At 39.6% G+C, this 24,153-nt stretch overlaps 1 protein-coding gene across 2 annotated transcripts in view; it reads left to right on the top strand.

Moving 5' to 3' along the window:
* stau2 (staufen double-stranded RNA binding protein 2) overlaps window positions 1-24,153 on the top strand; it is a 106,077-nt gene that overhangs the window by 33,688 nt on the left and 48,236 nt on the right. For both annotated transcript variants that reach the window (XM_085287284.1, XM_085287285.1), the window contains exons 8-12: window positions 4,690-4,902; window positions 5,005-5,142; window positions 10,400-10,528; window positions 14,432-14,489; window positions 23,795-24,150. In XM_085287284.1, the coding sequence (XP_085143410.1) occupies window positions 4,690-4,902; window positions 5,005-5,142; window positions 10,400-10,528; window positions 14,432-14,489; window positions 23,795-24,150 (894 nt within the window). The remainder of the gene's footprint in view (window positions 1-4,689; window positions 4,903-5,004; window positions 5,143-10,399; window positions 10,529-14,431; window positions 14,490-23,794; window positions 24,151-24,153) is intronic.

Here is a 24,153-nt window from a genome sequence, read left to right as displayed (position 1 = left end):
CTCATGCTCCGGTATTTGTGTGAGTCTGTCACTCTGAAAAACCCACAAAAACACCTTCCTGAATGACAAAGAGGATGAATGTAGTTACAGAACATTGACTTTTCTCTGTTAATTAATGTAACTGCTGTACACATTCAAAACAAGAAATAGTAGATTTCTCACCAAGAGTTAGATGTAAAGATCAATGCCCCTGTAAGATGTGTAAATGCTAAATGGACTAGTTCTATCTGCTTTTTCTACTGCTCTACCTCCTGAGCTACAGCCATCCCCAAAAAAGAGTGAAACATTTAACTTGGCTCTGTCCAATAGTGACAAATTCTGCCTGCCAAAACCAGCTCATTAATTAATTGATGTCATACCTAATTTAATCAGTATGAAAACCAAAATATTGTCTCTTTCTTTTAAGTTTTCTGTTTATGGAGATTATGTGCCAGAACATTTCTTGACTGAGTCTCTGCTTATTCACTAAATGTTAAAGACTTGATGTTCGGTGTGATTAACAAGGAGACACAGAAGGTTTGAGTGACAATAGAACTGAGAAGAGGTTAAAAGGTTTCCTGTCTTGCACATCTGATTATTTGTTACAACAGCATCAAAGACTTGTCTTTTACATATAGATCCTTAGGTATTTGTAAAAATATGCTAAAGGTGAATTGACAGTCACTTTTGAGCCCTGTTCCCTTGTTTAATCATGTCATACTAACCAGATAAAAAGTCATTATTGAACTTGCATTTGGTAACTGTTAAAGATAAACCTTCAATAATAAAACTCTACAAGTGACAAGTCCCCAATCTGGTACTTCTGAAAAACAAGCACTGACCATCTTGGCAACACCCAAAGATCTGAAAGACTGCAGAAGACAACTTAAGGAGATGATTGCAGAATATTTTCAGTGTTTATGAAAACCCCTTGATCGCATCTAGCCAAGTTAAGAACACTGTTGAGGAGGCAAGCTTATCGTTGTCAAAGTGGATTTCTCACCCCAACCGGTCGCAGCAGATGGCCGCCCCTCCCTGAGCCTGGTTCTGCCGGAGGTTTCTTCCTGTTAAAAGGGAGTTTTTCCTTCCCACTGTTGCCAAAGTGCTTGCTCATAGGGGGTCATATGATTGTTGGGTTTTTTTCTCTGTATCTATGAAGCACCTTGAGGCGACTTATGTTGTGATTTGGCGCTATATAAATAAAATTGAATTGAATTGAATTGAATTGGATGAGTAAATAAATGGATAATGGCCCCAGAGTTTCTCAGGGCAAAGAAATAGGATATTCCTGAATTGACCGAGTCAGCCACCGGATGTCAACCCAAGATTTATATTTAATTTGTATTTAATACTTTAATACCTGATTTATATTTAATACTTTTTATTTATTAAATGCAAAACTGAAGACAAAGAGACCCACAAACAAGACACAAGTGAAGATGGCTACAATAAAGGCCTAGCAGACCGTTGCAAAAGAGGAAACAGCATTAGGTGATGTCAAAGGGCTCCAGACTTCAGACGTTAAGTCATAGATTTTACAGTAATTTAGGGCTTTTAATGGTGTCGTTGAACTTCTCTCTTTCTAAGGTAAAGTGACTGTAGAGCATGCAGTACATCTTTTATTACTTTAAAAATATGAATTGGGTGCACAAGTTTATTTATTTATTTCGGATTTTCTGTAATCCACACAGGGTCAGAAGTAGACATACATAGTCAGATATGTACCCGCCCCCAGTAAGTTTTGGTTAAATGTCACTTAGCAAGTTGGACCTTGACTAGATACTTTTAGTAACCATCAACAAGCTTCTGGCATAGTTCTGTCTGGACATTTGACGACTCTTCTTGGCAGAATTGGCAGAGTTCATTTAAATTGGTTTAGTTTCCTGGCACGTGCCCTGCTTTGAAGCATAGTCCACAAACTTTCAAAAGGGTTGAGGTCGAGGCTGGAACGCCGTTAGAGAAGCTCAATTTTAGCCATCTTTATCCATTCCAAAACCAGTTTTGATGTGGGTTTGGGATCGTTGCAGGAACAGCTATCTAGTTAATTTGATTTGAGGTGAAGTTGAAGAATTTGAGGTTGTCCTTTTCTTGATTATTCCATCCACTTTTTTGCAATATACCAATACAAGTGGCAACAAAACAGCCCTGGAGCATGATGGTTCCACTACCATTCTTGCCAGCTGGTACATTGTTCTTAAATTTTGAAAGCGTCACCTTTACTCCTCCAAACATCCTCTTGTCATTGTGGTCAAATCTACTGCCATCATAGCTCAGTCTTTGTCTCGTCTGACTATAAAACCTTTCATCCAGACCTTTGCAAAGTGGTGACACATCTGAATAACTTGTATTTATGTTTTTTTTTTTTTTTTTTTTTAAATTTATGATGATCTTGGAATCTGCAGTTGTTTAGAAAATGGCTCCCAACTTGTATAAATCTCCAGTTCTCAGAACTACTGAGTTGCCTGGACTTTCCCATTGTTCTAAGTATTGGTCAATCTAATGAGTGCTGTACAACAACTTCTTTTTATGCGGAAAGAAGAAAAGCTACCAGTTGTAGTCAATCATGATCACAAACAGTAAGTTAGTAGGGCTTAGCCTTGTTAAAAGATTTAATAAGTGGATTTGTATTTTTACTCGGTTGTATATCGCATTTGTATTCTATTTTTATCCTATTGTATATACTATTTTATTTTATTCTACTCTAGTCTGTACAGTTTTGCACAGTATCTTATTCTTATTGTATTCCTGTGTTCTCTAATTTTTGGTATATAACTTTGCACTGTCCACTTTCTGCTGTGACAAAACAAATTTCCCACGTGTGGGACTAATAAAGATTATCTTATCTCATCTTATCTTATTTAAGTGAGTGTATGCATATGTTTATGTTTATTAGAGAAATAACTTTAGCAACCAATTCTTCTTTTTTAATGTCATTAAAGATGTGTGCTGTACAATCATTCCATCCTAGAAAAAGAACTTTTTCGATAAGGCCAGAATTACTGTGACATTCACATCCAGGATCAGTATATGTGAAGTTCTGTATAAAAATGAATAAAAATGGCTGTAATTCCTTTATGCAGTACTTTTGTTAAGTCTCCTGAAGTAAGGCTGAAAGTCAGTCACATGTTGATTGTTTGATTCAAAATCTATTGCAAAAATGTTATTATCTAGATATTTATGGCCCTAAATACACATTTCACTGTTAATCCATTTCTATTTCCTCAAAGTGACATAATCTTAGCTGAGTGCGGCCGGTGATGTGCGACGTCATCGTCAGCACTATGCCTTAAAAAACTAAATCTGACTCGGGATGCTTCCAGTCCCACTGAATGTTGTAACATACAAGAAGCTGCCATGTTACATTTCCCTTTTCTGGTGATGAGCAAGACCAGAGTTAGATCCCTTGGGTGGGAGTAAGTTTGCCTGATGTCTTGGACAGCTAGTGCTTCAAGGCTTCACTACAGCGCACATGCTAACCTACTGTATACTTGAATTCCTTGTGCAGGACTGCCCACAGGCTGACAGGTTAACAGTGATGGGAAACATGGGGGCCAGTGTATCCTCTGTTAAGAAAATGTTGGAGTCAGTTGCGTAGGAAGAGAAAAGAAGTGATCATGTATGTGATAAAAGGTGTTAGTTGCATTAAAACTATGCGTGTCTGCTCTGAGTTTTCTGTTTTACTTGTGGCCATAGTTGTATGTGTGGTATCTGTCTAAACATTCACTAACTGATTTCTATTTGTTTAGTTTTCATGCACAGGACTTGCCTTGTCACTTGAGTTTAATTGAACTAAAATCTTTGTTTTTTTGGGTGTCGTGTAGATTGAAGAGGGGGTATGGACACATTATCCTTTGTTTCCCCAAAGGTCTGGTATTAGTCTGTGTTGATGTGTGAAGTATTTGAGGAATGCTCTAGGTTCCGCTTATCAGTTTAATCTGTTTTATCGGTCACTGAGTTCAAATCAACTGTTGCTAGATTGCATCTGATTACTACAATTTGTGCTGTCTGCACCGCAAATTAAGCTCAAAAGAAGAAAATCAGGAGAGAGCGTGGGAGGGGGCTGAAAAAATCCAAAGCAGCACACAGCTGCTGCAGCAAAAAAACCAAAAAAAGCAAGGAAAGCAAGGGAGAAAGCCATCGAGCTAGGAACCGATCCACGTTCACCGAACATGTAGAGCTGGACTCAGTAAGTGTGTGAAACTTAATTCTTCCTCCAGCATGTTTTCCTATATAAGAACCCCACCTGCTACACACACATCCACACACTCGCACACTGTGGTTGGACTTGAAGTAGATGTGATTGCAGAAGCATGACCTAACGCCAGCCGGTGTTTGTTTTAGGTCTCCCAGGTGACCAGAGGCTAGAGGAAGGAAACTGAGCCTTCATCACTAGAGACTGTCATCTAGGAACATGTTACTTTTCATATGTGTGTTTGTGCGTCAGTGTTGTTCAGTTTGGAGTGTTTTGTATATGGATAACACACCCACATGTGGGTGGGTAGCAGTGTGTGACCATTGAGAGCAGATGTTTTGGACCACCTGGTGTAGTTGCTCACAGAGAGCTCTGCACACACTCCTTTATACATATTCCACACAGGAGAAAAAACCCACACATATATAAATTCAGATTTTGTACTATCATTTTTATTTAATTTCTCTTTTATGAAAAAAAAAAACCTCCCATCTGTGTTTCTCCAAAAACCTTTCCAGGTGTTGAAGGAGAGTGGGCCCCCACACATGAAAAGCTTCCTGACCCGTGTCACCGTGGGGGAGTTCTCTGCCGAGGGTGAGGGCAACAGCAAGAAGCTGTCCAAGAAACGTGCCGCTCTGTCCATCCTGCAGGACCTGAAGAAGCTTCCCTCCATACCCACTGTGGAAAAACCCAAGACACACTACAAGAAACGAACCAAGACCATCCTCAAGGTACTTTAATAAAGTGAACCAACACACACACACAGGGATGCATGGCAGAATAAATGATTATGGTTATTACAAGAGATCATCACTGGCTTTTTTTCCTTGTAGACAGGACCAGATTATGGACAGGGCATGAACCCGATCAGCCGTCTAGCCCAGATCCAGCAGGCCAAAAAGGAGAAGGAGCCCGAGTACCTGCTGCTCTCAGAGAGAGGGATGCCCCGACGTCGGGAGTTCATCATGCAGGTACATTCCTGGTCACAGAATATGCTACTACAAGAAAAGACATTCCCAACTATATGATGTCCTGCAAATACTAGACCACTTTCTCATATTAAAGTAGGAATTAACAGCAGACCATACACAAAGAACACATTGTACTCATCAAACCCACCTTGTCTCAGTCAACTAAGTCCACTTTCCAATTTGCGCTTCTGAATGTTAGATGTTTAGCAAATTAGGCTTTTATTTTTAATGATGTCACTGTTACTAATAAACTGGATTTTATCCTTCTAACAAAACCCTGGCTTGATAAGAGTGATTGAACAGCTGATTGAAATATCGACGACTAATTGTAGTTTTGAATGCTGCATGCGTGCGAGCAGGAGGTGGTGTGATCGTTGTATAGAATCATTTTTAGCTGCAAATTTTTGCCATTTGACAGTTAACTGAGTTTTGAATATAATCAGTTTATTGGCGTGTTTTTGGATGATATTACTGACCCACATATACAAATGTTTTAGACTTTGCTATCTCTGATTATTATTGCATATTTTCAGAAGTATTTCATTCACCTGCCAAAACAAAAAGGAAAGTAAAAAGTACACATTACCAGTACTGTTGTCATGTGATGAAATGATGGACAATTATCGATTGAGAACCTTGGAGAAATAGTGAAAACGTAAAGATGGCTGAAAGAACCTGCTGTAGATCTGAGAGAAATCATAGAAAAGTCAACTATAAATTGACTTTAAAATCTTTAAGAACTAAAAGATATACACAAAGTGGAAATATTTGTTGTTGCTCCAAAAAGAGACAGAGACAGAAAATATATTCATACTTATAATCTCTTTCTCTCAAACACAGTGAGCAAGTCAGGAACTGTGGCATAATTTTGGGCAGTGATCTCAATTTGACAATTATTTTATTAAAGTCACCAGGACTGCTCTTATCTCAAACTAAGACATTGCCCCCTGCGTTCATATCAAACAGGATAGAGTAGTCTAACGCTTTATTTACGGGATTATCTAAATCATCAGTAGGACGTCTTCAGCTTGTCCACATTGTAGCAGCCTTACACGTATGTAAGTAACGTCATTGGTTGCCAGTTCAATACAAGATTACCTTTAAAATTCTTCTGTTAGTTCATAAATCTCTCAGTGGTTTGACCCTTCAGTGCATCTCTGACTTGCTCAGTGTCTATAACCCAGTTACAGCTCTCTGGTCATCAGGTACCGATCTTTCAACTACTCTCAGTTAGAGCTGAGTGTGCTGAGGGTGCTTTCAGTTACTTCTTTGGAAGAAACTGCCCGCTGACCTGACGTCAATTCCATTTGTGTCCGCATTCAAAAACAAGTTAAAACCTTTTTATTCTCACAGACGTACACTTAATAACTGTGTGTGCCTCAAGGTATCATAGTCCTACATAGCTAGGTCTTTATTGTTGTGTTATTTTACCGTTTTTTTAAGCACATTGAGTTTACTTGTAATGAAATGTGCTGTGTAAATAAATAAATTGCCGTTGCTAATGTGGCCTGCTAAGTAGTCCTAAAAAGGGTTATATATGCTGTAAAAGACAAGGAGCTTAGCTCATATCTGCTGAATCTCAGGCTACTACATACACGGAGGATGGCTATATGTGGGTAATGAACGTGGGTGCGAGGTTTCTTAGGTTTCCACAGGGATTATGATCCCTAACTGTGTTAGCATGACAAGCTCCCCTTTGTTCAAACAAGGTCGTTTTTGAACAGCCTGCTAATGTGCAGAAAAGAAATCTATTCCCCTCCTGCACCACTGACCAGCTTTGTTCTTTTAAGTGTGGAACCTACTTCCAGTTTTGCAGTATTTATTATTTACTATGTCAAAGAACAGGAAAAAATGTTGTTGGTTAATGTTTAGTCACCAGAAGACATGTAAATAATTTAATGCATTTGGTGCAAACATGGTTATTTTGTCAGGAACATGTGGTAGAATAACTGAACATTAAAGTCTGTTTTCATTTACTGCATTTCAACGTTGGATTAAAATGATTTCGGCCTCCTCATGTTTCCTTTCACCGTTTTCTCTTCTCCTCTTTGTCTCTCATGCTCGGCATTCCTTTGTGAAACATTCTGTTTAGCATTTATTATGTTTATAGATGCAGTTAAAGCTTAGAATAGATGAACATCCATCTTTACAGCCGTTTCCATCACTGGAGCAGCCAACTTTTTTTTATGCTATTACATTTCAAGTTGTCGGTGGCACGAAGTCTGTTTTCTGTACCACAGGATGATACTGGAATTAAGGAGCTAGTATTCATAAAATGTCATGTTCCTCTGTCAGCTGCAACCTTTAGTTACGGGTGGTTTGGTGTTTATTATTAGTCCAGTAAACAGAGTAGGATCTTTGTATGAGGAAATCTCATCAGATACCACAGTTATCTCTTTCAGAGTTGTTTAGCCTATTTGAGGTCATGCATGAAAAACCACAGGAGAAAAAAATAATCTGTGTCTGCAAGTTGAAATTAAGTTTATTAACTGAAGCCAAGTTGAAATTGGCTTCAGTTAATAAACTGTGCACTTTAAACTTGGAATTTGCCCTCTTTAATTTACCTGCCCTACTTTTACAAGTTAAAGCTAAACTACTGTTTCTGCCAAATGTGTTTCTTTAATTACCCACGTGTTAAAATTAATTTGCAATTAAGATTGAAGGACAATCTTGAGAAATGCTTTGTTGATTTTAAAAGAACTTGTCAGGTAAATGCCGATGACATTTATGTAAATCAGATCATTACATGATTTTGAAAATGTTTTATTAAGCTCTAACAAATCAGTCAAGCTCATTGTGTAAAGTAGGGAATCCATACAGTGCTATAGTTCAATAACTATTAAATTATGAACTCAATAAATATTCACAACACAGTGATTCTGCAGTATACAGTCTTTAGCAGTACGCTGCAATAGTTTTATAACAGAAGAAGAGAAAATTGAATCTTTGTGTATTATTGCTCCTCACTTTTAATTAATCGATTCAATGAATTAGCTCTTTGATTTGCTTTCCCCTGCTAACCGTGTTGTCTGGTACTTTCCCTCTGAGTTTCTTCCTAACTTCATCTCTTGAGAAATTGTATCAGCCAGTTTACAGTTGGTTTAGAGTTTTAATAAGAATATTGATATTTGGCATCAGTGTGTATTGAAAGTATTTCACATGAGGAAGTGATTAGTTATGTTGCTGCTTTGATATTCTGTCCCACCCTTCATGTGAAAAAAAAAACAAAAACGTCTTTAGATGTTGGACTTAGTGTGCTGCTTGTAATTCACTTATGTTTCAGCAGATATGACAAAAAGCTGTGTTTTAAATTTTTCTGTGACAGCCACACCTTCACATACTTTGTATCTCCAAAACATTTCTAAATTTTTTCAGGTACAACAATATTAATGAATCACTGATTAGCGTGTGAAACATTCATATGTATCGTAAACAGCAAACCAAAAAAAGAAATGCTCAGAATACAGGTAAAGAAAATGAAATACCAAATGAAAAGGCGATTGCTGAGTGTCATATACAGTTCTTGGTACTGTTCCATGGATACCGGGGAATCTAGATTTCTTTTTTCCATTGAACCAAGTTTCTCATCTTGGAGTGACCAATCTGGTTGCTCCTTGTGCGTGACCTTTTTTTTCTTTTTCTTTTAGTCTTTTAGTGCTTTATTTTATTTTTTATGTATCAATTCGGATTTCCAAACTGTTTTTTTTTTCTTTTTAAAAAGAAATTGAGCCACAATGAGTTTCTTGGGTAGAGATATTTTAGCCCTTTTAACCTCATATTTTAACCTCAATTATTTCAGCCTGAGCTAGTGTCTTCAGTTGGACTTTCACCATGTGCAGGATTCTCTCATACATCTCTTTCTCTACGTCACCTGGCATCAAACATCTTTCTTTATATAAAGAAATTAGCTAATGGCAGTGAATTTGTTAGTAATTTTGTTTACGTGATTGTTTTTTGCACAGGGTAAGAATGTTTCCATGAAAATACTCATGAATGAGCCTCATTGATCCAGAGAGCTTGTGGTTTGTTCTTTGCAAACCTAAGCCATGCGGTCATGTTCTTTTTAGAGAGAAGAGGCTTTCTCCTCGCAGCCCTTCCAAACAAACCACACTTGTTCAGTCTTTTTCTAATCGTGCTGTAATGAACTTTAAAATTCAACATGCTAACTGAGGCCTTTTTTTTGTTTGATTGTTTATTCGTTTGTTTGGTTTTTTGCAAATTCTTTGACCATATCTTGGGGTGGATTTTCTGGGACATATACTCCTGGAAAGATTGTGGCATTGTACTAACCCACACCGCTTCACACCGTAAAATTGCTAAACGTGTGCATTTGTTATTTATGCTCGCCATTTTAACAGCAGTCTGTCTTTTTCTCTTCCTATTCATCTTTCCCTGGCTGCCTCTCCCAGTCAAACTCTCCCACTTAGTCTCTCGTTCCATAATCCTTTTCTTTCATGTGAAGAACAGAGCTTCTCTTAGCATCAGGCGGTAATTCAGCCTCAAACCTATTCTCCATGCCTCTTTGATGCACACATTAGTCCCCGTGAGTGTGTGTGTTCTTTTGTGCAGTCCACTCCATCTTCTAAAATTTCCACATTGTTTCCTTTGGTAGGCAGCAGGGCTCAAATGAGTCTCTGTTTTCGTATCGTTTGTCTGAAGCCATCACTTCAGAAAGGGCTCCACCTTTTTGTCAAACGCTTTCTGAGGAGCTGATCATCGTTTAAATTTTGATAAAAGAGTGATTGTGTTTGTTTAGTGATTGGGGAATTTATTGAGGCCTTCCTTCCTTCTCCTTCTGTTGTGACCTTCGTGATGTATTCAGATGAGTACTTAGCGAGCATGTCAGACCACTTTGACTGAGTGCGCTGAGGCCTGGCAGTTCACAGGCTTTGGCTCCCAGAATGTTATTTGTACAGTGTAATTGTCTGTTTGGATAACATAACGACGTCTGATATTCTCTTGGAAATTTCTGCTTACATTCTGTATAGACAGATTTAATGTTTTGGGATTACTGAAAAACAAACACTTCACTCAGATTCTTTTTGTGCAATGTGCACTGCATGGCTGCCTCAGCTCTGAAAAAGAGAGAAAAGAAACTTTAAAAAAAAAAACTAAGGAACAGTTAGTCATTATCACAACAGGATGCATCAGCAAAACCAGAATGTTCAGTTGTGAATCAGCAAATATTGCTAGTGTCTTTATCTCACTTGTGTGTACTGGTTTCTTTATATGCGTGTTTTCCTCCATTCCCATACAGGTGAAGGTGAATAATGAGGTTGCCACGGGAACAGGGCCCAACAAGAAGGTTGCCAAGCGGAATGCAGCTGAGGCTATGCTGCTACAGCTGGGATACAAGGCCTCCACAGTCCCTCAGAACCCGGCTGAGGTAAAAACGCCTTCGCCAGCTTGTATATTTCATATCTGTTTTATATACAAGCCTCCCACTTTGCTGCACAACTGTTTATTTATCTTACTTCCTGACTGGTAGTAGTTGTATATTGTTGAATGTTATTTGAAGTTTTAAAAGATTCTACATAATGGGGGGGAGGAATAAATCACACAATTAATTATACAGAAGGTTTTGTTCACAGCCGTTTTAGAAATGTAAACTTTCCCAGCACTGGTTTCTTATACTGCATCTATAAATTATCGCATTTGTTTCATAATGATATGAATATATCAATATGATCCACAGATTACATTTGGTTCCGATTTCTTGTAGCTACTAAAGTGAAAACATGTTAAAACTGTTGAAGAGGTGAACACTTTATTAGTTATACCTTGATAGCACTAAGCTGGCCCCCCTTTTGCCTTCAGAACTGCAATAGTTCTTTGTGGCACAGATTAATTAAAGTGCTGGAAACATTCCTCAGAGATTTTGAACCACATTGACATGACGTCATCACTCAGTTGCTGCAGATGTTGTCAGTTGCACATCCATAATGTGAATCACATCCCAAAGGTGATCTGTTGGATTGATTGTGAGGCCATTTGAGTACACTGAACTCATTGTGATGTTCAAGAAATACATTTGTGATTTTTTGAGCCTTGTGACATGGGGTAATATCCTGAAGTAGCCATCAGAAGATGGATATTGTGTGGTCATAAAGAGGTGGACATTGTCAACAACAGCTCACCTTCCTAGTCAAGTGGCATTAAAAAGATGCTCAGCTGGTACCAAAGGACCTATGAAAGTATGGAAATGCTAAAAAATATCACCCACACCATTATACCACCAGCAGCAGCGTGAACCATTGAAACAACCCAGGGTTGATCGGTGTTTTCATGTTGTTTACATGAAATTATGATCCTGCCACTTTTCCAATCTTCTGTTCTGCAATTTTGGTGAGCCCTTGTGAATTGTAGCACCTGTTTCCTGTTCTTATCTGACAAGAGTGGCACCCAGTGTGGTCTTCTGCTTCTGTAGCCCATCTGCACCAAGGTTTGAAGATGCTGTTCTGCATACCTTTGTTGTATCAAGTAGTTATTTGAGTTACTGTTGCCCTCCTAGAGAACTGGTACTCATTTTCTCTTTTTTGGACCATTCTCGGGTTTACAGAGAATGGTCAGAAGTTTGTGGAATACTTAGATACTTAGACCACCCTGTGTGGCACCAACAACCATGCTACGTTCAAAGTCACATAAATGTCCTTTCGGGCACCTAACATAATGGCTAATGAGTGCAACATAAATGTATAGTATGTAGGTTGCTTTAGGTTACTTAATTACAGACACTCATGAGTTATTCCAATGGGTTTTTATTGCCTCTGTCACTTTTCTGTTTGCCTATCAAGGTCGGGGCTGCAGGGGGCAGCAGTCTAAGCAGAGACACCCAAATAATAACACTTTGCAATTGTTATTAGCATCAGAGCTATAAGAATGGTGATAGCGGATGGTACCTATAAAGTTGTATGCTGAAGAACTAATTAGGAAACTTCATGCACTGCCCTGACTTTATCTCATCTCTACAACCCCGCACAGTAATTCTGATACTCAATTCCCAGATTTATCTCAAATCCCAGTGCTGCTGACCTATTATACAACCCGTTCAGCTTCTCTATGTGTTTTGCAAGCAACCATTGATCACCAACATCTTTATTCACCTCGTTGGTTTTTAAGCTCAAGGGGGCAGAATCAGATAGAGTTACATAACCAGTCTCTCTGTAGAATGTTAATTGTTCCCCAGACAGCTCATTAGTTTGATATATGATGCTGCATATACTGTATGTATACTATTCAGAAAACCAAATCTTAGAACTACAGGAGAGCAGAGATGGGCAGTAACGCGTTACTTGTAATCAGATTACAGTAAGCGTTACTGTAATCTGATTACTTTTTTCAAGTAACGAGTAAAGTAAGGGATTACTATTGCAAAAACGGTAATTAGATTACAGTTACTTTCCCGTAGGAACGCTGCGTTACTGCGTTACTAAAACCGTGATTTTTTGCGAGAATGACAGTGACATAAGCGAGTGCGCCGTTAGTGACAACAGCTGTGTGCAGATCAAAAATGGATCACATATCCAGTGCGGGAGAGCGTATGAGCGTGCAGCGTTTAAAGCGTGGAAGTACTGACCTTACTTTGAGTTTGATTCCATAAAAAGTAACAAAAACATTAGTGTCCATCGTGCGTGGGAAGAAAACTTCTTTTTACAGCAAAAAAACCCCTAAACTTCCAAGCAAGCACCGAGTGTGCAACGACGTAATGGGAAACTCACAGAGAAACTCGCGGATTCTTCAACTGACCGCAGCACACCTGCACCAGGGTAAACCTCCGCCTACCGCAGTCCTGCTTTACAGGTGAAAATAGAGCAACAGGACCGCTGAGTCTTTGACTTTATTTATTTTCTGCTGTGTTTTACTTGCATCTATTTGAAAGACTGAGTGTAAACACAAAAAATATTTTATTTTATGTGCTGGAATGTGCAGAAAATAGGTTTAAATGTTAAACTAATTTATTCAAGTCAGAGAATGTTGCATATAATTAAATTTTTGCTTGATGCATAAAGTTAAAAGATTAAAACTGATAAAACAAGTTAAAAAAAAAGAGACTTTTCCATTTGATTACATTTTGTATGATGGATTATGCAGAAAAAGTAGAATTGGGCTGAAAGATCTATCGCTTTATCACCTCTTCAGGTTGTAAATCGTGTTTTTAAAAAGTAACTAAGTAACTAAGTAATTAATTACTTTTGAAAATAAGTAATCAGTAAAGTAACGGGATTACTTTTTTGTGGAAGTAATCAGTAATTAGTTACTGATTACTTTTTTCAAGTAACTTGACCAACACTGCAGGAGAGTTAAACATGACATGCTCCGAAGAAAGCGCATCTCAGTTTGCAGCCAGTAATTTCCTTCCTTTTAGTTTGATTTCCTCAGCTCTGACATTAATTACCTTGATCTTCTGTGTAGTTACTGCTACTGAGACTTCAGCAGAGGAGTTTTTGAAAGTTTTAAACGCTCTGCACACTGAATGCCCCACTTACACGAGTCTCCAGGGGAATGTCAAACGTTACAGACATGTAATCAAATCACATCATTGGATGTTTCATTCTTTAGTCCTATAAACCACTGTGTTTTGTTTTCTAAGGTTTCAGATATGTGAGTCTGCTATTATGGAAATAAGCAGTGAGTCTCCCTGTTTAAGCTAATTTCTGGCAAGAGGTGAGACCTGTCTGGTTACACTCAAGAAACAATATTTAGACAGAACAAAGTTATTGGCCGATACGTGACTGTGCAATAGCTCGACAACTCCGACAACGTCTCTGTACGAATTAGTTTTTCCTTTTCTTTTGATCTCAGACAACTCAGAGCTCTGTAGCTTTTGTAAGATAGGTTGTCTTTCTTTCGAGCGCTTTCTCTCCTTCCATTCCTCCTTTCTCTCTGTGAGCTGTGAGCTCTCTTGCACTGAAATTCCACTGTAGCGTGGGTGAATTTGTTTACAGCAATGTCATCTCCTCAGCTGTCACACATGTGAGAAATGATTTGTTTGTGTTTCACATGTGTTTGTGGCTGTGTGTGTTTGTGCAAGCAGACGCACACACCACAGCAGAAGTAACACATTGAATAGGAGCCTCTTTTTTTTGTTAGTAAACATTGACAACCCCCCTAATTAAGTAGCTGGCCTAGAGACACTAGGCTCCTTAAGCATCCCCTCCTGTGAGCACTCGTCTCTTTGTTGACCAAACAGTAGGAAGGAACTTGTCTGACATGCGTGAAGAAGCTGTCTGTTCAAGAATCTACATCTCTCTTACCTCCCCCTTCTCTCCTTCTCTCCACATCACTACAGATGGACAACAAAGGCTGGAATGGACAAAAGGCGTCTTTTACTGAAGCGACAAGCAACAGTGAGTATCGGCACGTCTCCCCGTGTTTCTTTCCATTTCCTTCTCCTCCTCCTCTCTGGCTCTCCATCATTCCCTCCATCCTGCAGGTGGTTTTAGCCACCGAGATGGCCCGGCGTTTAATCTCTGTGACTGGTCAATGGGCCTCTGACTGTCAGCTTAATTGGCCGTGCGTCCTCGTGGGGAGCCTGCGAATTCAGGCTCATTCACACAGGCTTACAGGGCCGGCACACAGAGGCCCTCCGGGGAGTCCCTCCGCTGCCTTCCTGTGCAGAAAACATAGCCTTTCACTCAGGATTAACACACAAGTGCACAGGAGTATAGGGTATGTGCACATACACATACCCTTAATCCTCAACACATAGAGACACTGCAACTGTCATACATGTTTACAAGGTTTATCACATCAGTGGTTAAAGTAGTTAGCAGATTTCTCAAACTGATGAGACCAAAACCAAAATAGTAAATAAAATGTACACAATGCTAATTACACAAGGCTAGTTTGCTATAAAAGATTTTTAGACTATTTACTTGAGAAATGTTTTGCAGTTGAGTAGTGATCTCGTAAAGGTATTTCCATGTGTGCTCATGCGGTTGCACTCTGATCGGACCTTAAACATTAAATAGAGCGGGTAACTGCCTGGTTTCCAGTGGATTGGGTAGATGTGACCTGCCTTGAGTATGCTCTACCTAGCCAACACCACATGATAAAAATTGAGTAATTTTCAGGTAGACTATCACCTGTTGTTCATTAAATGTATGAAAGGAAACTGTTATACTCTAATCTGATTCCCCTGACATTGTCTGGCTTACATTATCCAGAAGGCCACGAATGCATCAGATAGCGGACTACCTGTGACTCTCATGCTACAGGTTCTGGCTCAGCTTCCTTAGTAAAGTTTGTGTTGTAACTAGTTGCTGAAACAGAATAAGTAATTAATAAATCATTACAACTAGTATTACAGAATGTCAAACTAGTGCTAAAAGGACCAAAGTAGTGGAAAAAACAGAAGTGGTGATATCCATGCTCTGGAATAAATGTTCAAAAAGGCATTCGGTAGTTAAAATGTGCATTGAGCACACAAGATTAGTAGTAGGTCTTTACTAGATATTAAGCTATTTTTTTATTTCAATTTGGATCTCTGTGCAGGTTTTTAGCAGCATGGTTGTGAAAATCACAATACCAGTCAATTAACTGGGCCAGTGTGTAGGTCCAGCCTGAACTACAATGAATGAATACACCTGTGGCTTATGGACTAAAGTCTTCTTCTAAATTTCTCACTAGTGGGATAATCAAGTACAAAAAGGAATACATGGCTTTGACTTTGGTTTATAGTGAAAGACCAAAGCTAATGGCATCGCTCACTATAATTAGCAAATGTTAGCATGCTAACAGTCTAAACTATGATGGTAAATATAGTTAACCTCCTAAACATCATCATGTTAGCCTTGCCATTGCTGTTATATCTGGACAATACCCAAGCCTGTTAATGTACAAACAGATACAAAGGAGAAACAGATCATTATCTCACCTTATGGACATCTTCAAAAGGTCAGCAAATGCAAAATACATTTCCTGTCTGGATTTATGTAAGATCTTACATAGGAATGTGATGGCCTTAAAGGGCATTTTATTTATAGAAGAGGCTTTGTCTCAAAGGACTCTTCACTGAGAACCTTAAGGGTGTAATTTTAAAACAGCTGGCCTCCATCATTGTCTCTTGTTAAGTTGGTTGTCTTGTCTGTAATCAAAATAAAAAATAATGCCGAAAATCTCACATTAAAGTCAAGAAGCTATTTCAAGAATTCCCATTCTATTTTTAGTTGTTTTGTTGTCTCCGGAGCCTGGCAGTGGTGTTATTTTGCTAGTCGTGCCACATGTGGCATAAGTTTTTTTTGTTGTTGTTTTTTTTAATATTACGTGTGAAAGAAGTTTCCAAAGAATTAATTGTCATGGTGTTGCTTAAGCATGTAAGTATCTGAGCTTGATTATATTTTTGTGATGTTCTAGATTGAGTTTTTAAAAAAGCAGATGTAAGCAGTTTTAAACTAGGAAAGTAAATGCCAGCAGCTTGAGAAAGAGCAGTTTGTGACTCAAATGAACAATCTGTGAGATGTCGAGCAGCAGAGGGGAAAACAGATAGCTTTAATAGATTCAAATGTGCTGTCGTCACTTTGGTCTAATGGAGGGTTTTGGCAGAGCTCCGGCTCCCTGACATGGGGCATCCAGCTTCACTCTGGAGAGGAGAATGGATGTCATGCTTAGCACACTTATGTTGAGAGAGTAATCGCCCAGATTTGTTGCATTGCTCACTGCTGGTTTAGACTTGATAGGCAGGACCCAGATGAGAACTGAGCCTGTGCCACAATTTTTATAGCACTCAAATCTGTGATTTAGTCGAGTTTCTGAAAGATATATTATCTAAATAATATTTGTAGATCAATGATTGTTCTCTTGGAAAAACTATTTTGGTGGTTGTGGTTTCTATTGAAGCCGGAGCTTCGGTCATTGCCCAATACCTCCAGAGTAGAGCCTCTTGGGAAACAAAATCTTCCTTTTTTCGATGACTGTTCCTATTGTTGGCTTGGAGTGTGCCTTTGGTCCATTGCCATTTCCACTTAGTTTATCTCACACTCAGCATGAGGCTTAACTATCTGCTAATTAGCTCTTTAAAGTTGCCCAAACCGCAGAACACTCACACGACGCTAATGTCTGAATAATATTTATTTCATAAACACCATTTACAACTCATTCAAACAGATACAGCTGGTCTCAGTTTTCTGTGTGCGTGTGTCTGTCAGTGCTGAATGGAAGATGTTTCTTGTTTGTCTTTTGTTTTGACGTATAGTGTGAATAAGTAGAAGTCTGGCTGGGGGTAAAAAAAAAGGGGGGGGTGAAAATCTTTTCTTTTCCTTGCAGCTGTTCAAACTTTGCGAGTGTTTAAACAGGGCCCGTGTTTATAGGTGAATAAAATTAAAACTTTTAAACTTATAATCCTCAATATTTTAGCCATCTTTGTTGATGTAGCGACATCTGTTTTCGACTCTTTATAACGGCAGTGTTACTTATTGTGCGGATCTTTTCTGAATGAGACTTTTTTTTTTCAGAAGCACTTTAATCTTATGAGTAAGAGTCCAAGAATAACTCACCGTGCAATACTATCACAGTGTGTCACCCACAGTGATGATATATCACAACACATTTTTCCGTAGTGATTACACCTCCACCCCCCCAAAAAAGCATAAATTCTCTACATTCACTACTACACTGTGTAGTCAGGATGGGTTTTATTTATATTTTTTATGTTAAATTTTAATATACTTCAGTTAATTTGCTTTCTTCCACTGTTCAAATAATGCCACGAGAGAAAGCAATATGTTTGATTCCACCCCGTATTTTATATCATACAGATTTTTTGTGTAAAATGTGTAAAAATGTTAGAAAGCCCAGCCCTGAGTCTGAACCAAAGGAAGGTTACCGTAGAAAAAACTGCTTCAAATCTGTCTTCCTCAATGAATTTAGAATTGGCTCAGTCACACTAGAGTAAAACAAGGGCGGCAGTATCTGTGCTGCTACGAAAAATCACATTCAATATCAAGTGCAGGTAGCTGCAGCAGTCAGCTGCAATCAGAGGTTAAATGCCTGTAATGACTTCAGTTCTAAGGTGTTTGCACCGGTTGTCTGGTGAAAGGCAACCTGTCTCTAAACAATCATGGCCTAACTGCACGTACTCTCAGATTTGTGAGCTGCCAGGTAATTTGTAAACGCAGACAGACTGCCATTTTGCTATCAGTCTGAGTCACCAATGAGTGCCTGTGTCATTTTACAAATTGCTTTCCTGCAGCAACTACATCACTATTTGTGGAGGAAAGCAACAGATTTACTACAGTTTCTCACAGTTAATAAGCATATTTTTACTAACAGTGACAGATTGTGTGTAATTGCCAGCTTCACCCCATTCAGCTGCAAACTGATAGCACACTGAGTCAGTCTTATTGCTGTTTTTCACCATCATGACGCACCAAAGTCACCTTGAAGACAGCAACTGAATCTGAGTGGTCTCAGACCTGGTCTCTGTCTTTGAAGCAAATGTTATAAAAACAAAAAAACACAAAAGCCTAATTTCACGTGGTTGCAATCATTTGGTTGTGCCATGCTCTTCCCTTGTCTCACTGTACCGTATGTGGATATACCTATTTTCTCAAATTAACTCCAAACAGCACAGGGAGAATGAAGTCATCTCCAAAGTCCCGTATTACCTCAAGTGTTGCATGCTTGAGGTAATAATCAGTTTCAGAGACATTCTCACTATTGGAAATGTTTAGGCAAGGGAGCTGCTTTGATAAATTGTGCAGGAGGACAGACACAGAACCCCAACTTGTACACTGTAAAGTCACCAAAGAATTATGAATTTACAAATTAGACTTTATACTATGGAGCAAGAAGGTCTCTAGTACCTAGGCCCCTGGCTAGTATCCACTCTGACAGTATCCCATATTTGCACTTGCTTCTTTCAGATGCCTAGAAAAGTAAACAATTTGTTTACTCCCAACCCTATTGACTAGTTTAGTACACTTTCAAAAGAAAAAGAAAACAACTCTAACCCAAAATGATCTTAGCCATGAACAAAGCCTGCAACAAAGGTCCGGACCGTCAAAGTCCGGACTTGAATCCTATCCAAAGTTTTCGTGTGATGTCAGAGCTACTGGGACACGCCCACCTGACAGTATTGCAGTTCTTTACCCTCCAGCTATACTTTCAACCTTTTCAAGTTTAACTCAGCCAAAATGCCAGATAGTTGCTGTGCTATTGGATGCACTAATCAATGCACTAATGAACGTTTATTTATAGCTGCCAGAATGGTGTAGAAAATGGCACCAACAAGTGAGCAAACCTCACCTAAACCTGCCAAATGAGGACAAATTGCATCAATCCCTGCTTCTTAACAGCAACTCAAGCTGTCAGTGGCGTCTCATTTAAACTGTAGGGATGATTTACCTGACATCAGAAAAATACTCGCTCAACTTTACTCTTATGACACAACAGTAATGTGATGATTAATACTACCAGAACTTTTCTGGTCCTACACTGTGAATGTCCAAGTCAACAAAACTAAAGATTTACATATAGTAGTTTGTTTGAGTTAGCTAGGTAACACTTACAATTACCTCCAGATCGAAAATTCATGTAGCTATCCTTACTTTAAAAGCTTTCATCCAGGCAGCAATGTAGGGTGAATTTTCTTTTTACATACACATACAGATACAGGTAGACATGACCAAATGGGTACTCTGGGAAAGACAATGCTACTTTTAGGGATTCAATAAACCTGCCAGGTTAAAGTATGGATGTAGTTTCTCTTCATATCTTTGTTTTTCCTCCATGGATAGATAATAATTGACAGCTAGGATGATGAGTCGTTCACATGACTGAAAATTTTGAATTGAGATGCTTTGACATGACCTTAAGCAGTTCATTCATGCTCAAAAACCCGCCAGTGTAGCTGAATTAAAAGTTTTGCAAAGAAGAATTCAATGTGAAAGGCTAATTTCCAATTATTGCTTGATTGCAGTTCCTACTACAAAGGGTGGAACAACCAGGTATAAGGGTCATGGAACAATGACTTTTTCTGACTGCCACGTTTACAAGTCTTTTTTTGTTGTGTCTTCAGGGTTGGTATTTGCACCTTGGTCTTTTCTCATTGACGCCTATCCCCTAAAGTAGCATACTGTGGTTTATTTTAATGTAGATGATAACAGTAGATCATATCCTACTATCAGCCACAGTCATTCCTGTTGTCTGTCTTAAAAGACTGTTGGTCACAATTAACACAGTGTTACAATTTAAGAAAAAAAAACTTATGCAAAAATATAAATCTGTTGCTGCTGAAATTTTAATTTGGTGCCAAAGGGTATACAGTCCTGTTATTAGTTACCAAGCGGTGGTAAAATGATACTAAGACTTACATAGAAAGTTACATTTATAGGCTATCAGGAAAAAGGTTTTCTAGCATTTCTTAAATCTACACTTATAATAATGGCATTCCATTTACAATCAGGCCGTGCATTTTTATTGCAGTCTGCACTGTTATGGCATAAAAACAGGATATTCAAGTTTTTAGATTGATTGTTAATAGAAATTCTAGAGAGACTTTACTGTGTGATTTAATTATTGCTTCTAGTGAGTGGATACCTCAGGTCAAACAAATTTTAAATGGTTTGTTTTTGGCTCAATCCTGAAATTAGAGCAATTAGAGTTGCTGCTGGAGGTTATCATTGGCATTTTATTCATTGTGTGTCTGCTAGGTTAGTAGAAACTAGGCTAGGTTAGAGGCAAAAACTAAAAATCACAGGCAAAGGAAGAACCACAGTCCACATTTTAGGTGTAGCTCGAGATATATGTTTAAAACATTACCCACAGGCCTCTCCGTGGGGCTCAAAAGTGTTAGAGGGCCACAGAAGGCTGGCAAACTTCACTCTTTTCCCCCCAAACAACAAGTGAACCATTTGCAATGGCATCTTAGTTGGAAAACTCACTACAGGGGCCCCATGTAGGGATGTGTGCAAAGGACACCAGCTGCTTCAAAGTGTGAGGATGATATAGAGGCCTAATAAGCATTATTGTCAGCTGATTTTTTAATGTTTTATGTATGTAACTGACGTGGCAAATATCATGTCCTTTGATCCATTTTCAGGTAGTTATAGCAGAAAAGGACATAAAGCAGGACGGAACCCTTGAAAAGGTTTCAAAAACTCAGTTCTGTCGAAACCTTTTTTTTAAGCTGTTGCATATTGGCAAAATGGGTTAACTCTATTTTTGATCTTCTTCCATTTACTAGCCTGAGGTAACACAAACGCAATTTCCTACACATAACCAATGCTGTCATTGACGAGCTATGCTCCACACAAAGAATGTTTCTGCGTTATATAAGGCATAGTGGGAGAAAGTAGGTAAATATGTCAAGGGCTGTCCATTTATCCCTCTGTCTTTCTGTTCTTTCCATTCCCAGACAAAACACCCACACACGCACCTCAGGCACCTACAACCCTCATTTTACTCTTTGTGTGTGCGCGCGTCAGTGTCCTTTGCCCTATGTAAGCTCTGGAAGGCATTGCTACAACAAACAGGGTGGCTTAGAGACAGGAAGAGAGCATAAAAAGAAAGCCTAAGTAAAAGAAGTAAGAGGGTGATTTTTCTCCCTTCTATTCCCATGGGTCTTGCAGCACGGCTTTTCACTTGAGTTGCCACATTTCATTTCCTGCTGTTCATATGTGTGTGTGTGTGTGCATTGTGTGCATGTGTAAGCTATGTGAAGGTCTTGCTCCACAGTGGTGATTTATAGCGGCGGGCTTCGGCCCTATCTGTTTTCGATCAGTCTCATGCTTGGCTCTGGCTTTCCTCCAATGCTCCCCTGGCCCACCGGACACCGAGTCTGGGTGGGACCCCTCTGCAACTGCCTGGAACCGGTACCACAAATAAGCTCTCCCTACTCCTCCGTTCACCACTTCTCAGGCTCAGCCTGCTTTTCTCCCGCTCTCCCCTTTCACTAACTTTCTCCCACTTTATGTACACAATTTCACAATCACTGTCCAGCATCACGCGCAAACACATCCAGCCACTCTTGCTTATTCACTCCCACTGTCTCTCGTCCATTGTCTCACTCTTGTTGTTTCTTGCTCTCACGCTCTCGCTTACCATCTGACACCAGCTTTAAGTACTCAATCACATGCAAACATGCAAACACTCTCACATGCACTGGGCAGTCACAGAAACTCACATGGATCACATTGACTGCCTCCTCCTCCCCCCCCTCCAATTCTCTTTGTCCACTGCTGATGTCATGTTGGCTAACACCTTTCATTTTTTATGATGCTGCATTCAGAATGTGCAGGCCTGCAAGTTTTACTTGTGTAAATTCAAATTAAAGTTGTCATCATGATTGGGAGGAGGGGGGAAAAGTCCTAGCATTTGTGTCATTGTTGGCAAGGGGCCACTTGTTGTAGTACGAGCAATAAGTTCTGGATTTCATTTGTTTCCTTCAGCTTTTCTGCTGCTCTGGAAAGGAATGCAAACTTCATTGTTCATTATGGGAAATACTGTCAGCAGGTTCCCAGAAACCTTACACTAGAGTAAGCTACAATTGTGCAAAACTCTGTCCTTGTTTGTGTATATCTGTCTGTGATTGTAAATGTTAACTGAAACAGGAAGTGACCTGTCAGTCAAGTGCTCGCTCCAGCGCTTTCTCCCAGCTGTTGGTCCATATGCACACACAAACAAGCCCACAGACATGTGCACAGACACACAGACAGCTGGTCTTCCTGTCTCTGGTGACCTTGGCTGGGCTTGAAGGCTCCTCATGGGTTTCACATTCACTCATCCCCACATCCTCTTCCATCTGAACGAGCTGCCAGCTCATCCTCCTTCTTTTATCCTCTCTTTACAATTCCTTGCATTCTTTTAATGCCTTGTACTCCTTCCTTTCACTTTCACCATGGCCACAGAGTAACAAACGTATTGAATCCCAACCCACGGGCATTTCCTGCTTCCGCAACACTTTCAGGTCAGTGATATCAGAGTCCAGAAAGCTTTAAAATGGTGCTGTTGTGTTCAGCTGGCTAGAACTACAGCAAGTATTGTCCAGTTTCACTTGTTAGACCACAAAGGTGCCTCGGCCAGGCCATTTGGGACATTTCCTCATTCAAAATAATATAACAAGAACCTTTTGTCTGTGACTAAACTTCCTTTGAGGTTCAGCTGGGTCTATGTTTGAAGACATAAAAACTGGAGCAGGATACCAGTGAAGTGACGGTGCTGTTTTCCATCAAAGATGAAGTCATAGACACTCTGTTGATATTGGTGGATGCTCCGTTTGTGTCTCTGTGTTTGTGTTTGAGAGTGAGAAAGAAAGGGGCTGTGTGTGTGTTTCCCAGCAGACGCTTTGATAGTGCTTGGACCTGCCAAAACACAAGTAACTGTCAACTATGTTTGGTGACGAAATGCCAGTTTAGGAGCTCACACTTGTAGGCACACAAATGGACACAGTTGGGCACCCACATAGACAAACACTCCTTGGTATTGTCTTAATGTAAGTGGCTAAGGAATCTGTATTCATGAGATTTCAACGCTTAATTATGAGATCCATAATAACCTTTTTCTCTGTTCTCTTTCCTAATGTCATTCCTTTATTCTGTTTTGCCTCTTTTAACTCTTTATACTTTTCTTTGTGTCCATTTATCTATTCATACTAACATCTTTTTTTTTAATCTTCACCTCCCTCCCTTCCTCCCGCCCTTCTTGACCCCTCCAGCCCAAAAGGGTCTGCTCCACCTAAGCCCAGATGTCTATCAGGAGATGGAGGCCAGTAGAAAGCAAGGTGGCAGTGCTCCGGGCCCCGGGAGCACCAGTAGCAACTCCGTTAACTACATGGCATCAAAAGACATGGGGCCCTGCTCTGCCCCGCTACCCCCAGGACACCCTTCTTATTACAGTGGCTCATCCTCCTCACCCAGCCCAACCGCTACCATGGCCAGGGAGCTGCTGCTGAATGGTCAGTCACCCACAGCCGAAGCCTCACTGCCCATGAAGGGGAAGAACCTGGCCTGTGGTGTCTCGGTGCAGCCAGCACAGCAGCTGGACTACCTGGCTCGCATCCAGGGCTTCCAGGTA

This window comes from Mchenga conophoros, linkage group LG9 (assembly GCF_057382185.1).
Source record: "Mchenga conophoros isolate Kocher_MC1m ecotype Shallow Benthic linkage group LG9, M_conophoros_male_GT1.1, whole genome shotgun sequence".
NCBI lineage: Eukaryota > Metazoa > Chordata > Actinopteri > Cichliformes > Cichlidae > Mchenga > Mchenga conophoros.
Note: the sequence above shows the minus strand (reverse complement) of the source record. Positions and strands in the feature narration are given on the sequence as shown.